General features: G+C 51.4%; 6 protein-coding genes across 6 annotated transcripts; 1 reads left to right on the top strand and 5 right to left on the bottom strand.

Annotated features, from left to right (window-relative positions):
* Nucleotides 1–425: 425 nt before the first annotated feature.
* CKM354_001237200 (uncharacterized protein) lies at nt 426–2,065 on the bottom strand (the record flags this gene model as incomplete). Its single annotated transcript, XM_044807892.1, has 2 exons — nt 426–551; nt 605–2,065. 2 exons carry the CDS (start codon nt 2,063–2,065, stop codon nt 426–428), a joined length of 1,587 nt encoding a protein of 528 aa, XP_044663827.1.
* A 459-nt stretch (nt 2,066–2,524) lies between these two features.
* CKM354_001237100 (uncharacterized protein) lies at nt 2,525–3,517 on the top strand (the record flags this gene model as incomplete). The annotated part of the gene is made up of 1 exon (XM_044807891.1): nt 2,525–3,517. One exon carries the CDS (start codon nt 2,525–2,527, stop codon nt 3,515–3,517), a length of 993 nt encoding a protein of 330 aa, XP_044663826.1.
* Nucleotides 3,518–4,036: 519 nt separating this feature from the next.
* CKM354_001237000 (uncharacterized protein) lies at nt 4,037–5,500 on the bottom strand (the record flags this gene model as incomplete). The annotated part of the gene is made up of 2 exons (XM_044807890.1): nt 4,037–5,146; nt 5,204–5,500. The coding sequence occupies 2 exons, from the start codon at nt 5,498–5,500 to the stop codon at nt 4,037–4,039; spliced, it is 1,407 nt and encodes a 468-aa protein (XP_044663825.1).
* A 611-nt stretch (nt 5,501–6,111) lies between these two features.
* Nucleotides 6,112–6,564, bottom strand: CKM354_001236900 (uncharacterized protein; the record flags this gene model as incomplete). Its single annotated transcript, XM_044807889.1, has 1 exon — nt 6,112–6,564. One exon carries the CDS (start codon nt 6,562–6,564, stop codon nt 6,112–6,114), a length of 453 nt encoding a protein of 150 aa, XP_044663824.1.
* Nucleotides 6,565–6,653: 89 nt separating this feature from the next.
* On the bottom strand, nt 6,654–6,999 carry CKM354_001236800 (uncharacterized protein; the record flags this gene model as incomplete). The annotated part of the gene is made up of 2 exons (XM_044807888.1): nt 6,654–6,885; nt 6,944–6,999. 2 exons carry the CDS (start codon nt 6,997–6,999, stop codon nt 6,654–6,656), a joined length of 288 nt encoding a protein of 95 aa, XP_044663823.1.
* A 4,552-nt stretch (nt 7,000–11,551) lies between these two features.
* Nucleotides 11,552–12,672, bottom strand: CKM354_001236700 (uncharacterized protein; the record flags this gene model as incomplete). The annotated part of the gene is made up of 4 exons (XM_044807887.1): nt 11,552–11,658; nt 11,715–11,808; nt 11,864–11,932; nt 11,989–12,672. The coding sequence occupies 4 exons, from the start codon at nt 12,670–12,672 to the stop codon at nt 11,552–11,554; spliced, it is 954 nt and encodes a 317-aa protein (XP_044663822.1).
* Nucleotides 12,673–14,989: the final 2,317 nt, after the last annotated feature.

The following is a 14,989-nucleotide window of genomic DNA, read 5'->3' as shown; positions in this document are numbered from 1 at the left end:
GCAAACGCCGCATCGAGTGTGTTGGTCGTCAAGACACTGCCTCTGATACGGCACACTCGTGAAAGACGCCTGTGCTGCGACTCTCCGAAATGTGTAGAATATTTACGCATTTGGTGGAGGGTGTGGCCTCGGCGCAGCAATGTTCGCTCGAAAGCGTTTCCTTCGAGCTCGCGGCTGCGGAGAAGACACTGCTTTTGCCGATGCAGGGGTCAATACGGGTGGACTCGAATAGGATAAACAGTAGTAGATCAACAGTGTTAGGCTAGAGTTCACGATGGCTGTATAAGAAAAGATTCAGCCCACGCAACGTAGCTAGAGCACGAGGGTTCCTGTACCGTGGCAATATGCAATTTTGGAGTAATATTTCTAGTCCAGCAGCAAGGACTAGTCCTAGAAATTTGACCGTCTGCTAACCAAGGCATTTGTCAGACTACGGCTTCTTTTCCTGCGATGATGGCGTCCCGCTGGAATACATCAACCTTGGTGGTACGGAATTTTCGAGCGCTGATCTTTTGCGAGAACAGAAGGTCAATCTCCTCAAACAAACGGTCCTGTTGGCAAGTCAGCAACACTGCGCAGAGTTTTTAGTCTTGACGACATGTACCTTGGTTTCTGGCAAACGATAAAACGCCCAAAGGGCAATGAGAGCACATGTGCCTGACCACACAAACGCTGTCTTGCCCTTCAGGTTCAGCTCAGTGGGGTTGATAAGGTAAGCTTGAGCTGTCGAGACCACGATCTGGGCAAGATAGTAGGAAATTCGGGCCAACGACAATGTTTTACTTCGAATGCTGACGGCCGGCATCTCAGTGATGATGGCGTAACAGATTGGTCCAGTCGTAGCGAATCGAATCAACACGGAGCACAGAACGATCCCAGCCTGCACGTAGCTGCTCGTAGTGCTTGAGCTGATAGAGGCTGCTGTTCCTACAGCTAAGAGACCAGCCAGAGAGCAGCATAATGAGAGGAAGTAGAGTGTCCGTCGGCCGAAATGATAGATAAGAAACCAGGAGACGACGACGCCAGCGCAAGAAAGCGCCAGCGATCCTAGGGATAGATTGTAAGCAACGGTAGGACCCATCCCAGCTTGCGTGAAGAAGTAAACAGCGTTGCCAGTGATCACCGTGCTGTCCAGGTACTGACACATGAATGTCATGCAGCAAATTTCAGTACGACGCAAATTGATTCCGCGAAAGCAGTCCAGGTAAGAAGTACCTGACTCCAGCTTGATTTCAGTCTCCGTGGTGTGCTCCATCATTGCGACCGTGGCGCTAGCATCCACCTGCTCTGACTTGACAGCTAGCCGCTTGACCATTCTCTGTGCCTCCTCCTGCTTTCCAGCGCGGACTAAGATCCACGGGGACTCTGGTGCGAACCAGAGCAGACAGATGAGAGGAACCGGCCAGACCCATTGTATCGCGAAAGGGATCCGATAAGCCCATTCATCTGAACAATTGGCAAGTGTTCGCTGTACTCCGGAGGAGATGAGCATGCCAAATGCCCAGCAGAAACAAGTAAAGTTGGCTAGATAGCCACGAAGGACGGTAGGGCAGATCTCGGAGGCGTAGGCGGGTGCGAGGATTGAAAAAAGACCCCAAGGTAGACCGCAAAGTAGATTGCCAGCTGCGAGCATTCCCAGTGATGTGGCAAAGACCTGGAGGGCGATGGTGCCCGTCATGAAGACTAAAGCACCAATGACTGTTCTTCGATACCCGAATCGATCTGTCAGGTATCCGTTTGCCAATGCGCCAAAGATCGTGCCGACTGTTGTAGCATTCTGGAGGCCGACCTGCCATGGGCCATCGATCTGCCAGCCAGACTTCTCGTAGTACATCCCGTATCTTTGTCTGAACGCGGGTTGGGCAAGTAGCCCTCCAAAAAGCACAATGTCGTAGCCTTCCATGACGATGATCAAAGACACCATGACAGACCAGAAGACGGACCAGGGATATCTCTTGACGCCTTGCATCAGTGTCATATGTTGTTCGGCGGAGACGCCCCGTCTGTCGCCATGGTCGTCTTGCAGTTCAATATGCTCGACAGCCGAGTCCTTCTTCTGTTCCATCTCCAGTTTGACAGGGTTGGTGTTGACAATACCGGCTCGGGTGCAGCGATAAGTGGTCTGAGTTTGGATAAGACGGCCTTGTTGTCACAGTGGCACTTAGTTCATGTGTTGATCTGCAGTGTTACGCGAACGCGATACACCCTCCGGCCCCACCGGTGCACTGCAGCCTGACTTCAAGCCACTCCAGCCACGACGTCTTCTTTTGGTACGATCGTCAAGAGCTTTGATCATGCCTCTATAGGCTATAGGTCCACATGCTGGCTAAATGAACCTAGCTTAGGTCTTCTAACCTCGCCGCGACATTTCAGGCTATTTGTCTAGGAGCAAGTACCGAAACTACTTGCTGCGAAAAGACTGTATACGCAGGATCTGGTGTTGGACGCTCTGGAAAGCGCAAGACTTGAGCGATCGAAATATTGCACGACCATCTTTCTTCACTTCCACAAGTTACCATTCACAATGGACCCCCAGCCACTGATAACACACCTATACACCGCCGATCCGAGTGCCCACGTCTTCAACGACCGAATTTACATCTACCCCTCTCACGATGTGGAAAACGACAAGCCAGAGAACTTTAATGGTGATCACTTCGACATGCAAGACTACCACGTCTTCTCTTCCACGAGTCCTCAGGATCCCATCACCGACCACGGCGTAGTCCTCCGACTCCAAGACATCCCTTGGGCAAAGCGTCAACTATGGGCTCCAGATGCAGCAGAGTGTAACGGCAAATACTACCTCTACTTTCCGGCCCGAGACAAGGACGAAATCTTCAGGATCGGAGTAGCTGTAAGCTATAGGCCTGAAGGACCTTTCGTACCCGACCCTGAACCTATAGCTGGCAGCTACAGCATTGATCCTGCTTCTTTCGTGGATGACGATGGTGAAGCCTACCTTTACTTCGGCGGTATCCATGGCGGACAGTTACAGTGTTGGTCATCAGGATCGTTTTCCTGGGACAAATACCATGATGGCGAGCCGCTGGGCCCCGGAATTCCGGCGCTCTTTCCACGCGTTGCAAAGCTCGGCCCAGACATGCGATGCTTCTCTAGCAAGGTGCAGGAGCTCGCAATCTTCGACGAGAACGACCAGCCTATCCTTTCCACCAATCCTGACAAACGTTTCTTTGAAGCTGCCTGGATGCATAAATATGGTGGTAGATACTACTTCTCCTATTCGACCGGTACGACGCATTTCCTTGTCTATGCAGTTGGGGACTCGCCATTTGGGCCATTCAGGTATCGAGGAAGAATCCTTGAGCCGGTGGAGGGTTGGACAACACACCATTCCATCGTACAGTTTCGGGGCAAGTGGTATCTGTATTATCATGACAGCAGCTTATCGAAACTGACACAGCTGAGGTGTATAAAGGTGAGGGAGATTTTTCATGATGCCGAGGGGAGCATCAGATTGTTGGAGCCACAGGCCAGTACCAGCGAGCAGGTGTGATTGCCAGCAGTTATGACTCCACTATCGCAACGACTCAGTTAGGAGAGACGGAAACTAGATTTGATTCTGAGAAGATGCAAGGTCCAATCATTATCTTCTTGGAAGTTTTCCGCATGAACTCCTACCCGTGTTGCCTATGCAAAAACATCAGACAGCTCTTACAGCGCGCTCACACTGCGCAATCAGGAAATCGTGACCATGGAACCTGCATCATTTCGAGAGTGCGTGAGGACACTAAATCCAAAATTGCGGTGTATAAGCGAGGTGCAGCTAACGACCCATTCAGAAATTCGGTAGCACTCGTGGCCACACAGATGTTGATCAAGGTCTCCATTTAGTATTCTCGTGCTACCTTGAGTTTTGCTGCCTCCGCCCTTCAGAAATGCCCGAGCTTCTCAAGACCCTCTATCACTTTGACGCGCTGCCTCTCCCGGAAGAACAAGAACGCGTTGCCTCCACTACGATTTCCAACGCATTCGCAACGGTGGTTGCTAACCCCCAATCTCATCACACACTCGCTCAGTATGAGATCTCCCACGCATAAGCGGTCTGCTTGTCATTTTGATACAGCGTAATCGAGATCATATCGTTGGCATAGTCGCTATCGTAGTACGTGCCACAGCTCCCGACGCTGTTCACAGCGCCCCAGGGACCGTTGTTATCGAACTGCCGGCACTCTATAGTCACGCTTCCACTGGGCGGCAGGCCCAACGCGGAGACTGGGCTCACCTCAATCGTCCACGTACCAGTCTGCAGGCGGACACCAGAAAGAACTTTGACCTTACGTGTGGCAGTGTCTTGAGTGGCGTACACATCCAGGGCCATGTCGCCAGAAGGCATCGTGCCCAGGCGGTTGCCAGTCATGTTCTGGGCGTAGTACTTGTAGACTTGGTATTCGCCTACTGGATAGTAGTCGGATGCCGTGGGGGACGCGTTAGGTGCATTGGGCTTAGAGACCAGATTGGCGAGATAGTCGTATAGATTGGGAACGCTTTGCCAGTTACCGCGGAGGCCAGGGATGTTGACACGTTCGAGCTGTGCGATCCACCAGGCTCCGGCGGTTGGTACCTGCTCGGCTGCCACGGCGTACTCATTGATGTTGACGTTATTGTAGGGCAGGCTATAGTAATCAAGAAGCTTGTGCAGGTTATCCGTAGTCTCTAGCATGTTTCCGCCCCCAGTCTCCATGTGCCAGGTCCAAGTGTCGGGCACAACGTCATTGGTCTTGACGTACTCGGCAAAGCCAGTCCACCAATTGTTGCCCAAGCTGGGCTCAGCTGATGTTGATGGACCTTGAATAACGAGTAAAGAGCCAAAGGCCGATCGAAGCGCCTTGTACGACCGTCCCCACATCTCAAATGCCTGCTCTTGCGAGCGCTTCCAGTACCAAGGGCCATCAGATTCGTTGATGATCTCGACGATGAAGTCACTCAGGTCGACGTTATTCTTCTTCAAGTCGGAAATAAAGACCTGCGTCATTTCGTCCCAGGAGGCCCAGTCTCCATTGTCGCCAGGATACGGACCATTTTCTACATCCCACTGCCCGTACATGCATTCGAATAAGCAGATAAACTTAGCGCCGTACTTTTGCGCGCTGCGATAGTTTCCCAGTGTTTGCTGGAACCGATTCTATGATGACTGTCCATCAGCCATCGTCCACTGCGACACTTCTTCGCGTTCACAAACCTCATATTCAGTGGTGCCATTCACCCATCCAGATCGAGGGGATGGCAGTGCGCAGCCGCCCCCACGACCGAAGTTATATTTCCAGTCGGTGTACATGTTGGCAGGGATCTGGGTGTCATCGTCTGGGACACCGAATATGATTCCGGATGCAAGGTGGTTGGGAGTGCCGGTGTTGTTAGTCAACGACACTGTGGCTATGTTCAACGCCGCCCGAGCCTGAATTGCAGGCACAACGCCGGCTTCCACATCGCTCAGGAGCACAGAGAGGGCTGTAAAGATCGTTGCGGACGAGATCATGGTTGCGTTGTCGACCTAGTTTGTGATGTTTCGTTATTCAATCTTCTTTGGCCATCAATCCTTGACTTGATCACTCAGATTATATGTTCAGTGTTGCCAACGCTTGGATGCTGTACAAACTCCGGTGGGTGTTATGACCACGGATAAACTCAGTATTACCGTGCCACTAATTGCTAGAGATACACCTACAGATATTTGCTAAGAGTATACCCGCGAACTCGCTAATGCACAACTAGGAGACAAGTTCCGGAGGGTGTTATGATCCGGGTAAATGACTTGGCGAGGGGAAAAACTTTTCTCGGCGCTGTTCTGCAGAACTATGCTTGGCAGTGAAGATAATCCATTGCTGGAGGCCTGGGAGATCCGAGGTCGATGTAGCCGGCAGGATCGCTTTTCGTCACGCGAGGCCGGATTGACGAGAGCTGCACGGCCTTAGGAGGAGACGGGAAGCAATGGCATTCGTGTGGGGAAGTGGTCGCTTATGGTATAGCGGACAGTGGAATCTCAGCGAGTTGGAAGCAAGCGACAAACACCCGCAGTCACATGCGGTACCGTGGTCTATGAAGCATACTATGGTATGTACAAAAGCTGTGAAGAAGGTGGGTTTCGGTTCAAGCTTGGTGCCCGAGTTTGACCACCATGTCAGGATGACGATCGCTCAACGCCTCCAGCCCGAGTAGACTCTCGCGGCTTGGATCACGTTCGGCGAGGGAACTGCCAGGCTCGACGCCATTCTCCGATCCCCACCGTGCGTGGCACACGTCGCCGGTCATGAGCACGGGACCAGATGGCGTGCGACCGACGGAGGCCAGATGGCCGGCAGTGTGTCCAGGCGTCAAAATAGCAGAGTACGTGCCGTCGCCGAAGATGTCGATAACTCCCTTGAACTTGCCATCGGCGTCTTTCGGAATATTGAATTCTCGGAGTGGTCGTCGCTCATGTGATAGGTTGTCGGTGGTGCCTTGGCTGAACACGGTAAGCAGAAGGGTTGACTCGGCCCCATGTGGCCCCACGTTGATCGGAGTCTCCTTTGGAATATCGGGCAAGCCGGACACATGGTCCATGTGCAGATGTGTCATAAAGATCGCATTCAGTGGAACTCACTCGGCTTCGATGATTTCTAGTGTGCTTTGGTGAGGCTTCATCTGATCGATCATGGCGTAGTTTCACAGCGTCCAACCAACTCCGACACTGGCCGGCTCATTGACGAAACGCCGCGAGACACCAGTGACCACCGGGAAGAAGCCTCGCGTGGGATGATGAATGACATGGCGTAGATCTTGATGGGCTCTTTGCGATTCTTAAGGCCTGCTTGCACGGCTTTCGGGTCGTTGAGATTCAGGAGACCGGATAGATTTGCGACCAGTCCGCAGCAATTGTCGTCACTTTGATGGTCCCGGCTGATCAATCAATGCTTCCATCGCGCCTGAATTGATTGGTGACCGTATGTCTGCTGGAGTAGTCGCATTGTGAGTGGCTTTGAAAGTGAACAGATTCATGTTGACTCCGTGTGGCTACAACTTGGGAATGTAGTGGTGATTCTGTGCAGATAGAGCAACGTCGCGGTGGAGAAAGATGCTGAGCTGAGTATAGTATCGTGATTGCTGTACTTGCTGCCATTGTGGAATCCCAGTGCTGGATGGACGTGTAAGTACAAGAACCTAATGAATTAATTAGAGGCATGGCCACCCGTGTCGTATCCCGTGTCTGGTCTTACCCCAAGCGGCAATTCTGGTTTCCAGGATATAGCCGATAGGGTACGGACAAGCTCGCCCAGGAAGCCTTTCTCGAAGCTGGCTAACCTGAAGAAGCAAGCTTTCTGCCAAAGAAATAACAGGTAGGGCACGTAAGGAACGCCGTCGAAGTTCGCAGGGTAGGTGTTCAGCGAAGACGCTTAGAACGTACGTTGGTTCGTTGCTCCGTTGATTGGTTGGTTGGTGTTGCCCTGCGAAACGCGGCTCTCCGGCAGTCTACTCATCTGACTTCCGTTACCGTTCGATGGCGAGCGTTCGCATCAACAACGACCTTGATTTCGATGACTTGACAGCGTCGGCTCCCAGCCCAAATTCAGGAACGGTCTGCATTCTTCTACCACATAGCCAGTGTTAGCAAGATATCAAGACAGTATGCAATGAAGTTCAATTGGGTGAGCGGCTGAGAGACAAGGCACGAGTGGACTACGGCACTTAGGGTGCGCATAATCTCCGCTGTGGTAAACATTTCTTGACTGCGCTGAGCATGCAGCTCTCCACTAACACCAACTATCAGTAGGCGGGACAGCGCTATGCCTTTCTCACGGCAGGTTGCAGGGTCAAGGGAGAGCGTCTCATGAGCATCTCTACCGAACGTCTACCTCACAGGGTACCAGGCCGTGGGGTTTGTGCCCTACTTGTCTTGCTCTTGGCAGCAAAATCTCTTCTTGAGGGAAAAGCAGGGGTGAAAGTTCGCATGGAAGAGCAGATGCTCTGGGCGCTTATAAGGTTGTTGTTGCAACAGGCACAAGGTTCAGAATTCAAAGTTCCCTCTACGGACATGACCTGCAGTCGCAGCTCGAGACAAGCAAGTCTTGTGCGCCGGAGCATAGCCGCGAATGTTCAATATTTTCCACAGCCCTGTATCCACGTCCAATTCACATTTGAATGTGAAATGAACGTACGTTCATGATTCAACAGCTAGGGTCATACTAAAGCGGTCAGACCCGACAGCAACGAAAGGAATATGTTTTCAGCACGTAGCTGTTACTGCAGCTCACCGCGATTTGCATGCGTGCCTCACGGCTCGGAGGAAGATTGACCCCGTTGTTTGTTGGCCCGTCTGGATACATTAGATTAAAAAAGGCAGCCGAACGACCGTGGGCGCTGCAACGCTCATCGTTCGAGCGCGGCATTGATTCTCGTCTCGTCGATCTCGATCGCGCAATGCGATTGTTCGTTACTATGATCTGCCAACGGACCAGTGCCAAATTCGATATCATTCACAATCAGGGCCTGACTGTAGTGGCAGAAAGGCTCAAAGAGTTTCTGGATTCAAGCGAGGATAGACATCATTATACGGAAGGTTCGCGGCTGATTGCACTTTCAAGTGTTATCAAAGAGTAGAAGCAGCGATATGGAGGTTCAGAACGGACCTGCTCGAACACCTAAGCGCTTTGACACACCTTGATCTCAAACTCTTTACCAGTTGTATGACCGTGCGCAATAGGGTTGTCCCACACGCTTGCGACCACGATTGAACATCCGGCGGACCCCGATGATAAGGGCTTGGCTGGCGCACGATACGATCCCGACCTCACTGAGTTTAGATCGCTCCATCTCACTCAATGCCAGTTCACAGTCGATCACAAAGATCAGGAGGCTCCTTGTCGGAGACTTGAAAGGTTGTTGGATTATCGTGGTTCAAATAGTTTCAGCCGGGGCACATGGCGAACAACTCGTAGTAGTCGTATGCACCCAGGAAGGCTGGTCGAAGTTATCGGGACCCATGTTCAAAGTGGAGACGACAGAGAGTAAAGCATGCAGACAACATGCATACCTTGTACCAAACGCTGTTCCACCCTAGCCGACCCTGTCTTGTCTCGCGACCCCAGCATATCACTGATAACAGTAGACCACAATGCTCGGGCAGGCATGAAATACAACTATTGATTCTCACAGTCGTGGCGCTCTACGTCAAACGCAGCCGCGGACATTATGCCCGCGAACGCAAGCGCTACTAACAACAGGGAAAAACTCGCTTCAGACTGCATCGTGAAAAAGAAGATGGAAAGCCCGACTTTTGATTGCAATTGATTTTCTAGCGCCACACAAGCTCGTTGTCTTTAACGAATTTAGTCTGGCATCATTCGGCCAACATGAGCTGTGAACCATGAGGAGCACGAGGACTTCGTGCTTTCCTACAGGCATATGGCAATGAACGTCTTCCTCCGGCTTCTTTATCGATTCCCCACTTTCGTACAATCGCCAGCTGCTTACTTGGCCAATTGCCTGCGCTGTCGAGATATGGCAAGAGGTACTAAAGCTTCGCAAGATTCTCAGCGACATAGTAACTGGGGACTATGCTTGGCATATCTCTATTCAGGCAATTCGTCGAAACGATCCGACCATTTTAGGGCTCTGTTTGGGTTTCAACGACATCAGCTCGAATTTGTGCTAATTTCGTACCTTCAGCATGCGTTAGACTTTGGCGATAAGACATGCCCTTAACGAGGGACCGCAAGAGCACGACCGCTGTGTGCTAGGCTCACGTCCATTGCTCCGCATCTTCTAATTGCCAACAAACAGCCCATTTATGGCCTTGAACAAGTGCCTCTAACGGTTGTCGGGTTCGTTATAGAGCGTTCTTTGCTACGCAAGGCTGTCCTCGGTTCGATACATCTAGTATCTATCCCAGCCCCGTAAAAGTCTGCAAGCAGCGCATTCGTAATATGGATGCCACGTAACAAGGGAACGGTCGCCTATGGAAAAGAAGGCTAGACCAGCAAGCTTCGCTCATAAAACCAGGCACAGCCGTGATCATCGGACTATCGGTAGCTCGATGGCTCGACATTGGTCCGATTTTTAATCCTGGCATTCAGTTCTCTAGACGGGAAGAAAGCCAACTCCAAATTCCATCCCCCGTAGCTTACATCTTGACAAACATCATTGCGACCTGTTGGCATAAGCGTGAATCAGGGAGTATCCTGTGTCAAGGCCAATGCGACTATTTCCGTCCGCAAAGATAAGTCAGTGGGGCATGTCAAGATCTCAGGCGACCATCCGTGTATATATATTGAACATCTCTCTTTTCGACGTAGCTCGTTTCAACAAGCAAAACAGCACAAATCGCGTACAATTACACAACTACAACTCCTCCGCTATCAAAACATCTTACAATGCATTTTCCTATGCTCTTGGCTCTTTTCGCTGTACTGGCCACAGCTACCCCCATTGATACTCAAGAGGAAAACTCTGCCATTCCCAACATCGGCATCTCAGGATCATGGAGCGGACACGCTTGTGATGCGTGCGAACGTTACAATGAGCGGACAGGAGGTTGTGACTTTGTGGGCTGCGATCATGCAGGGTAGTCGACACCGGGGAGACCAAAATCGGTCCAACTGGTAGTTGAGATGCAGGAGGAAAGCTCGTAATCTTCCCAGTGTCAAGGAGTCCGAAGCTTAAGCTAACTTTTGTACAATAGGCTACTATCGAATGTCTGGAGATTGAAACGTTGAAGCGCTCTTAGAAGGAAAGAGGTAGCCGGTCGCGATAGCTAGCCCTAGCTTAGGAGGATCTATTCACACTCATTCATTAGCAAGGGATATTTCCTGGTATCTGTTACGGTCCATAAAACAGGGCGTAACAGTGGGCCAGTGTTACGTCCGGAACGAGAAAGCTGTGAGTAGTAAGGTGGTGTGTAGTTGTTGTTCTATCTGCTATCTGCTACTAAAGGAAGTACCACCCGTCAAGCGTGGCCAGCTGGCTGAGGGCCGGTGGTGCCGTCACAATCACCTGGCCGGCGAGGAGATACATCTGTACGTGGTGCCGGCTACGAAACTTCGTCTGCTCTAGGAGGCAGTACGGACAGCCAAGATATCTCCACGGCGAGCTCCGCAGCGGCGAGCGACAGGCGTGCTTGGTACGCAAACGACGAAGGTGAGGCTCGCAACTAATCTCTATTCTGCCGGCAGGCTAGGGACAATGCAATGGAATGCATCTTCTTATGCCCCGAAGAAAGCAAGCTTTTCCTCGAGGTCAGATAAAGCCCGGAGCAGCCTTCAGCAAATCACGAACGATGTTTGACGCCTCTTTACGTATAGATTAGCTATTAGCATCCAGCCTAACTTGCTAGGAAGCCAAAATTCGCAAGACTTGGCCTGCAGTTAGATCTTAGTTTTTACTATTAATATCTACTTCTACCCCAGGTGCACACAAAAACACAGATCAAGCTTATATCCTAGCGAAGAAATGTACGCTATAAGTGATCCCAGCATGCCGCGCTAAGTCATGAAATCTTCTATCTAACTTTGACATAGAATATCTTGGTCGATAATATCATAGAACAAGCTAATCCCTAGAGATAAGGCCTTGTCTGTTCCTCAGACCACGTCCAAAGCTTGCGCCCAATTTCCTCGGCTACAAGATCCGCTCGCGGCTTCTCAATCTTTCCAAAGGGAGAAACTAAAAAGTTGAGTCAGCACATTAGCACTGACATCAGATTTGAAAACAATGCGTACCCCAACCACCATTGTTGGCACTCGTGATGGACTTATCGAATGCGGCGAAAAGTTCCGTGTATGCACCATTGATTGGCGGATGTGCAATCATCTTCTGTGCCAATGTCAGCTGGTACATTCTGCATTCGATGGACGTGTTTACGACTTACAAACATGGCGAGTTGGATCTTGGGCATATTTTGTTGCAGATTGGTTACAAAATTTCCTGGATTCAACGCCTACCGCCTGATGGTCAACTATAGTCCGGTCAATCAAGTAGTTGAACGACGCTCACCAGACTGAGAATGCCGCTTCCTGCACGCTGCTCGCGACGAGCGAACTCGGCGGAGTGGATAACGCTGGCGGCCTTGCTGCGACTACACTTGGCCCACATGCCTTCCTCTTTCGCATAGTCCATGTTTTTGAAATCGATGGCCGGGCGTGGAGCGCCGTCAGCCGCGCTCGATGAGACCCATATAACGCGCACACTGTACGGCTCTGCGATCTTCGCAGTCGTAGCGAGTACAGGGCGCAAGAAATGGGTCAGGAGAAAATGCGCAAGGTTATTCACACCATACTGGAGTTCGTAGCCCTGCTTGGTCTTCGAGCCCGTTGGAGGTATCATGACTCCGGCATTGTTGAACAAAACATCAAGACGAGATTCCTTGGACAGGAACTCCTCAGCAGATGATTTGATCGTGGTCAGATCGTCAAGCACAAGCTTCAGAAACACAAGCTTGCCTGTGGAGTTTTGGTGTTCTTTACGGATCCGGAGGATAGTATCATTGACCTTCGATTCGGATCGTGCGGCCAAGTAGACAGTTCCGTTGCGGTGATAGAGAATGTTGGCAACACCCTCTCCAATACCACCCGTTGCTCCAGTCACAATGAACACTTTGCCCGTTTGATCTTCCAGATTTTGTTCCGTAATCGTCGCCGGCGCGGGGCAGAAGGTGGTTGATCGAGGAATCATGTCCATGGCTGCAACGTAAAGAATCTGTACAATATCGAGAGCAGGTTTCCTGTCCCGGGTAAGATTGTAAGGGCGGGAGCAACTGACTGATCGTCTGTTTGACATGTTCGGACGCGTCAACAAACACGTTATATAACTCGTGGAACACGCCACGGGATCGTACAAGTCATCTGTGTTGCACTTGGGATCCCGTCTGCGGAGCACGTCTGCTATAAATGTTGGCGGGCGCTAGCGGACGCTAGCGGACGCTAGAGCGCTTTAGCCCGCTGACTGCCGACGCTAGCGGGCATTGGCGCGTCCAGCGAGAGTCGGAAGTGAACTTCCACCTTCACCATGTCTACACTACGGTCTAGATTCATTGCCCACGCCTCATGGCCGAAAATTTGCAACCTCTCGCTCAGAGTGCATGTCTCTCATGCAAATCCAAAAAACGCAAATGCGATCGCGCGCTGCCGAGGTGCGAGCTGTGTTCTCGAACCTCGAATTTCTGTTTCTACCACGACAGAAATACCGACTCGTTAACGAACCCTCATGCGCCCGCCTCGACTCCACAGTCTGCGACGGCTCTTTCCACTTCGACCTACCTAGACGACTCCGAGCGGTCCTGGGACTACAATAAAGCATCTGCCGAGCAGAAATCTTTTCCGCGGGCCATGTTCTTGGATATTGATTGTTTCCGGCGTATGCAGGGACGTTTGCCCCCAGCCACAATCGAAATTCCCCTGGTTCGTTCCCCGAGACCATCTCGCTCTGCCGAATGATGCTGGAACATCGCTAAGTAGGCTTGCGTATGTAGGACGTCCTCCATGTCCTCAACCGCGGACTTTCGGCTGTGGAAGCCTGTGAGCGATTTTTCGCCACTGTGCACCTCTGGTTTCCTTTCATATCCAAGAAGCGATTCGACTTGGGCACAGCGGTGCAGTCGGGTGGACCAGCACTTGCTATGCTCATGCTTACTATCAAGCTCATGGCAACTCCCTTTGAAGCAGCTGAATTGCCTCAGATTTATCATGTTGCGAAAAGATTCCTCGTGCCTCTGCAGTCATCGGGAAACCTCTCATTATTGTGTCTGCAGGCCATGATCTTGCTTGCGCTTTACGAATACAGTCATGGCCTATATCCTTCGGCGTGGATGAGCATCGGTGCTTGTGCCAAGTATGCGGATGCGCTGGGCTTAACCACTTCAGGAGACATCCTGCAGATCATTGAAGGCCCAGTACGTAAAATAAAAGGCGCTAACACACCTCTTCCGTATTCAATAGTTATCTTCGAGCATCACCAGCTTACATGTTTGTACATCTAGGGCACCTGGACCAGTCTCGAAGAGAGACGTCGCGCCTGGTGGGCTATCTTCATCCTTGACCAAGCCGCCGCAGTGGGAAGTAGGCGAAGATGTTCTTTTGATACACCCACCGACTCAGATTGCCTCCCAGTACCGGATGATGTGTGGGTGAGCAGATCAGAAACCCCTTCGACATGATATGCCCGTACGGAATTGACAGTTCTCACTTTGTAGAACAATGGCAACACGTCTGCCGCAGTCCGATACCCAGTCTCCTCCATGAATCACACCGCCAAATCACCGTTTCAGCGTCTTTGCAGGTCTGCCACTCTCCTCGCGCGCGTCGCTGACCTACAGCGTCGCGCCCGAGACGGCCCCACCCAATATCTCCACCAAATACGAGAAATGGCTGACGAGTTGCACGGAGGAAAAGATCCATCACCACCGGATTGCAGCTCAGCAGATCCGATCAGCTGGATCACAACGATTGCGTCTTGGTGTCTCACTCGCTCGGCACTATACAGCCTTCTTGATAAATTTTGTTGCCCAGAGCAAATGACGCCTGACCCTGGCTATCAAACTTCCACGCGAGCCAAATCCGAGGAAGAACTTGCACTGCAAACACATGCCTTTGCAGTGGTCCAGTCTTGCGCGAGAGATACTTTGACAATGTTGACGAACCTTCATATCGCGCTGCAACGCATCAAAGGACAACAGAGCGACACTTTGGCACTCGTGAGTCCCCTGGCATTTGACACACTTTATGGGACTGCCATGAGTTGTTTGTGGATTCGTGAGGAGAGCGGAGATCACTCGGCTGCTTGGAATTTTGATGTAGCCCAGCAGAGTTTGAGCATGCTCGGGGGTCGCTGGAGGCTTGGTCGAGAATATCGGGAATTAATTGAGGCTCAGGAGCGATTAGCATGGTGAGAAGCGCCTCTGTCACCGGCGAACGACGCATACACTGAGGATCGTGGTGGTATTCAATAAGTTCGATGAAGAGAGAGGAATCTACGCTGTGGATTCCGTAACGAATCTTCC

The sequence above is a fragment of the Cercospora kikuchii genome, assembly GCF_019650295.1.
Source record: "Cercospora kikuchii DNA, contig_00009, whole genome shotgun sequence".
Lineage (NCBI taxonomy): Eukaryota > Fungi > Ascomycota > Dothideomycetes > Mycosphaerellales > Mycosphaerellaceae > Cercospora > Cercospora kikuchii.
The sequence above is the reverse complement of the archived record's forward strand: the minus strand, read 5'-3'. Positions and strand labels throughout refer to the sequence as shown.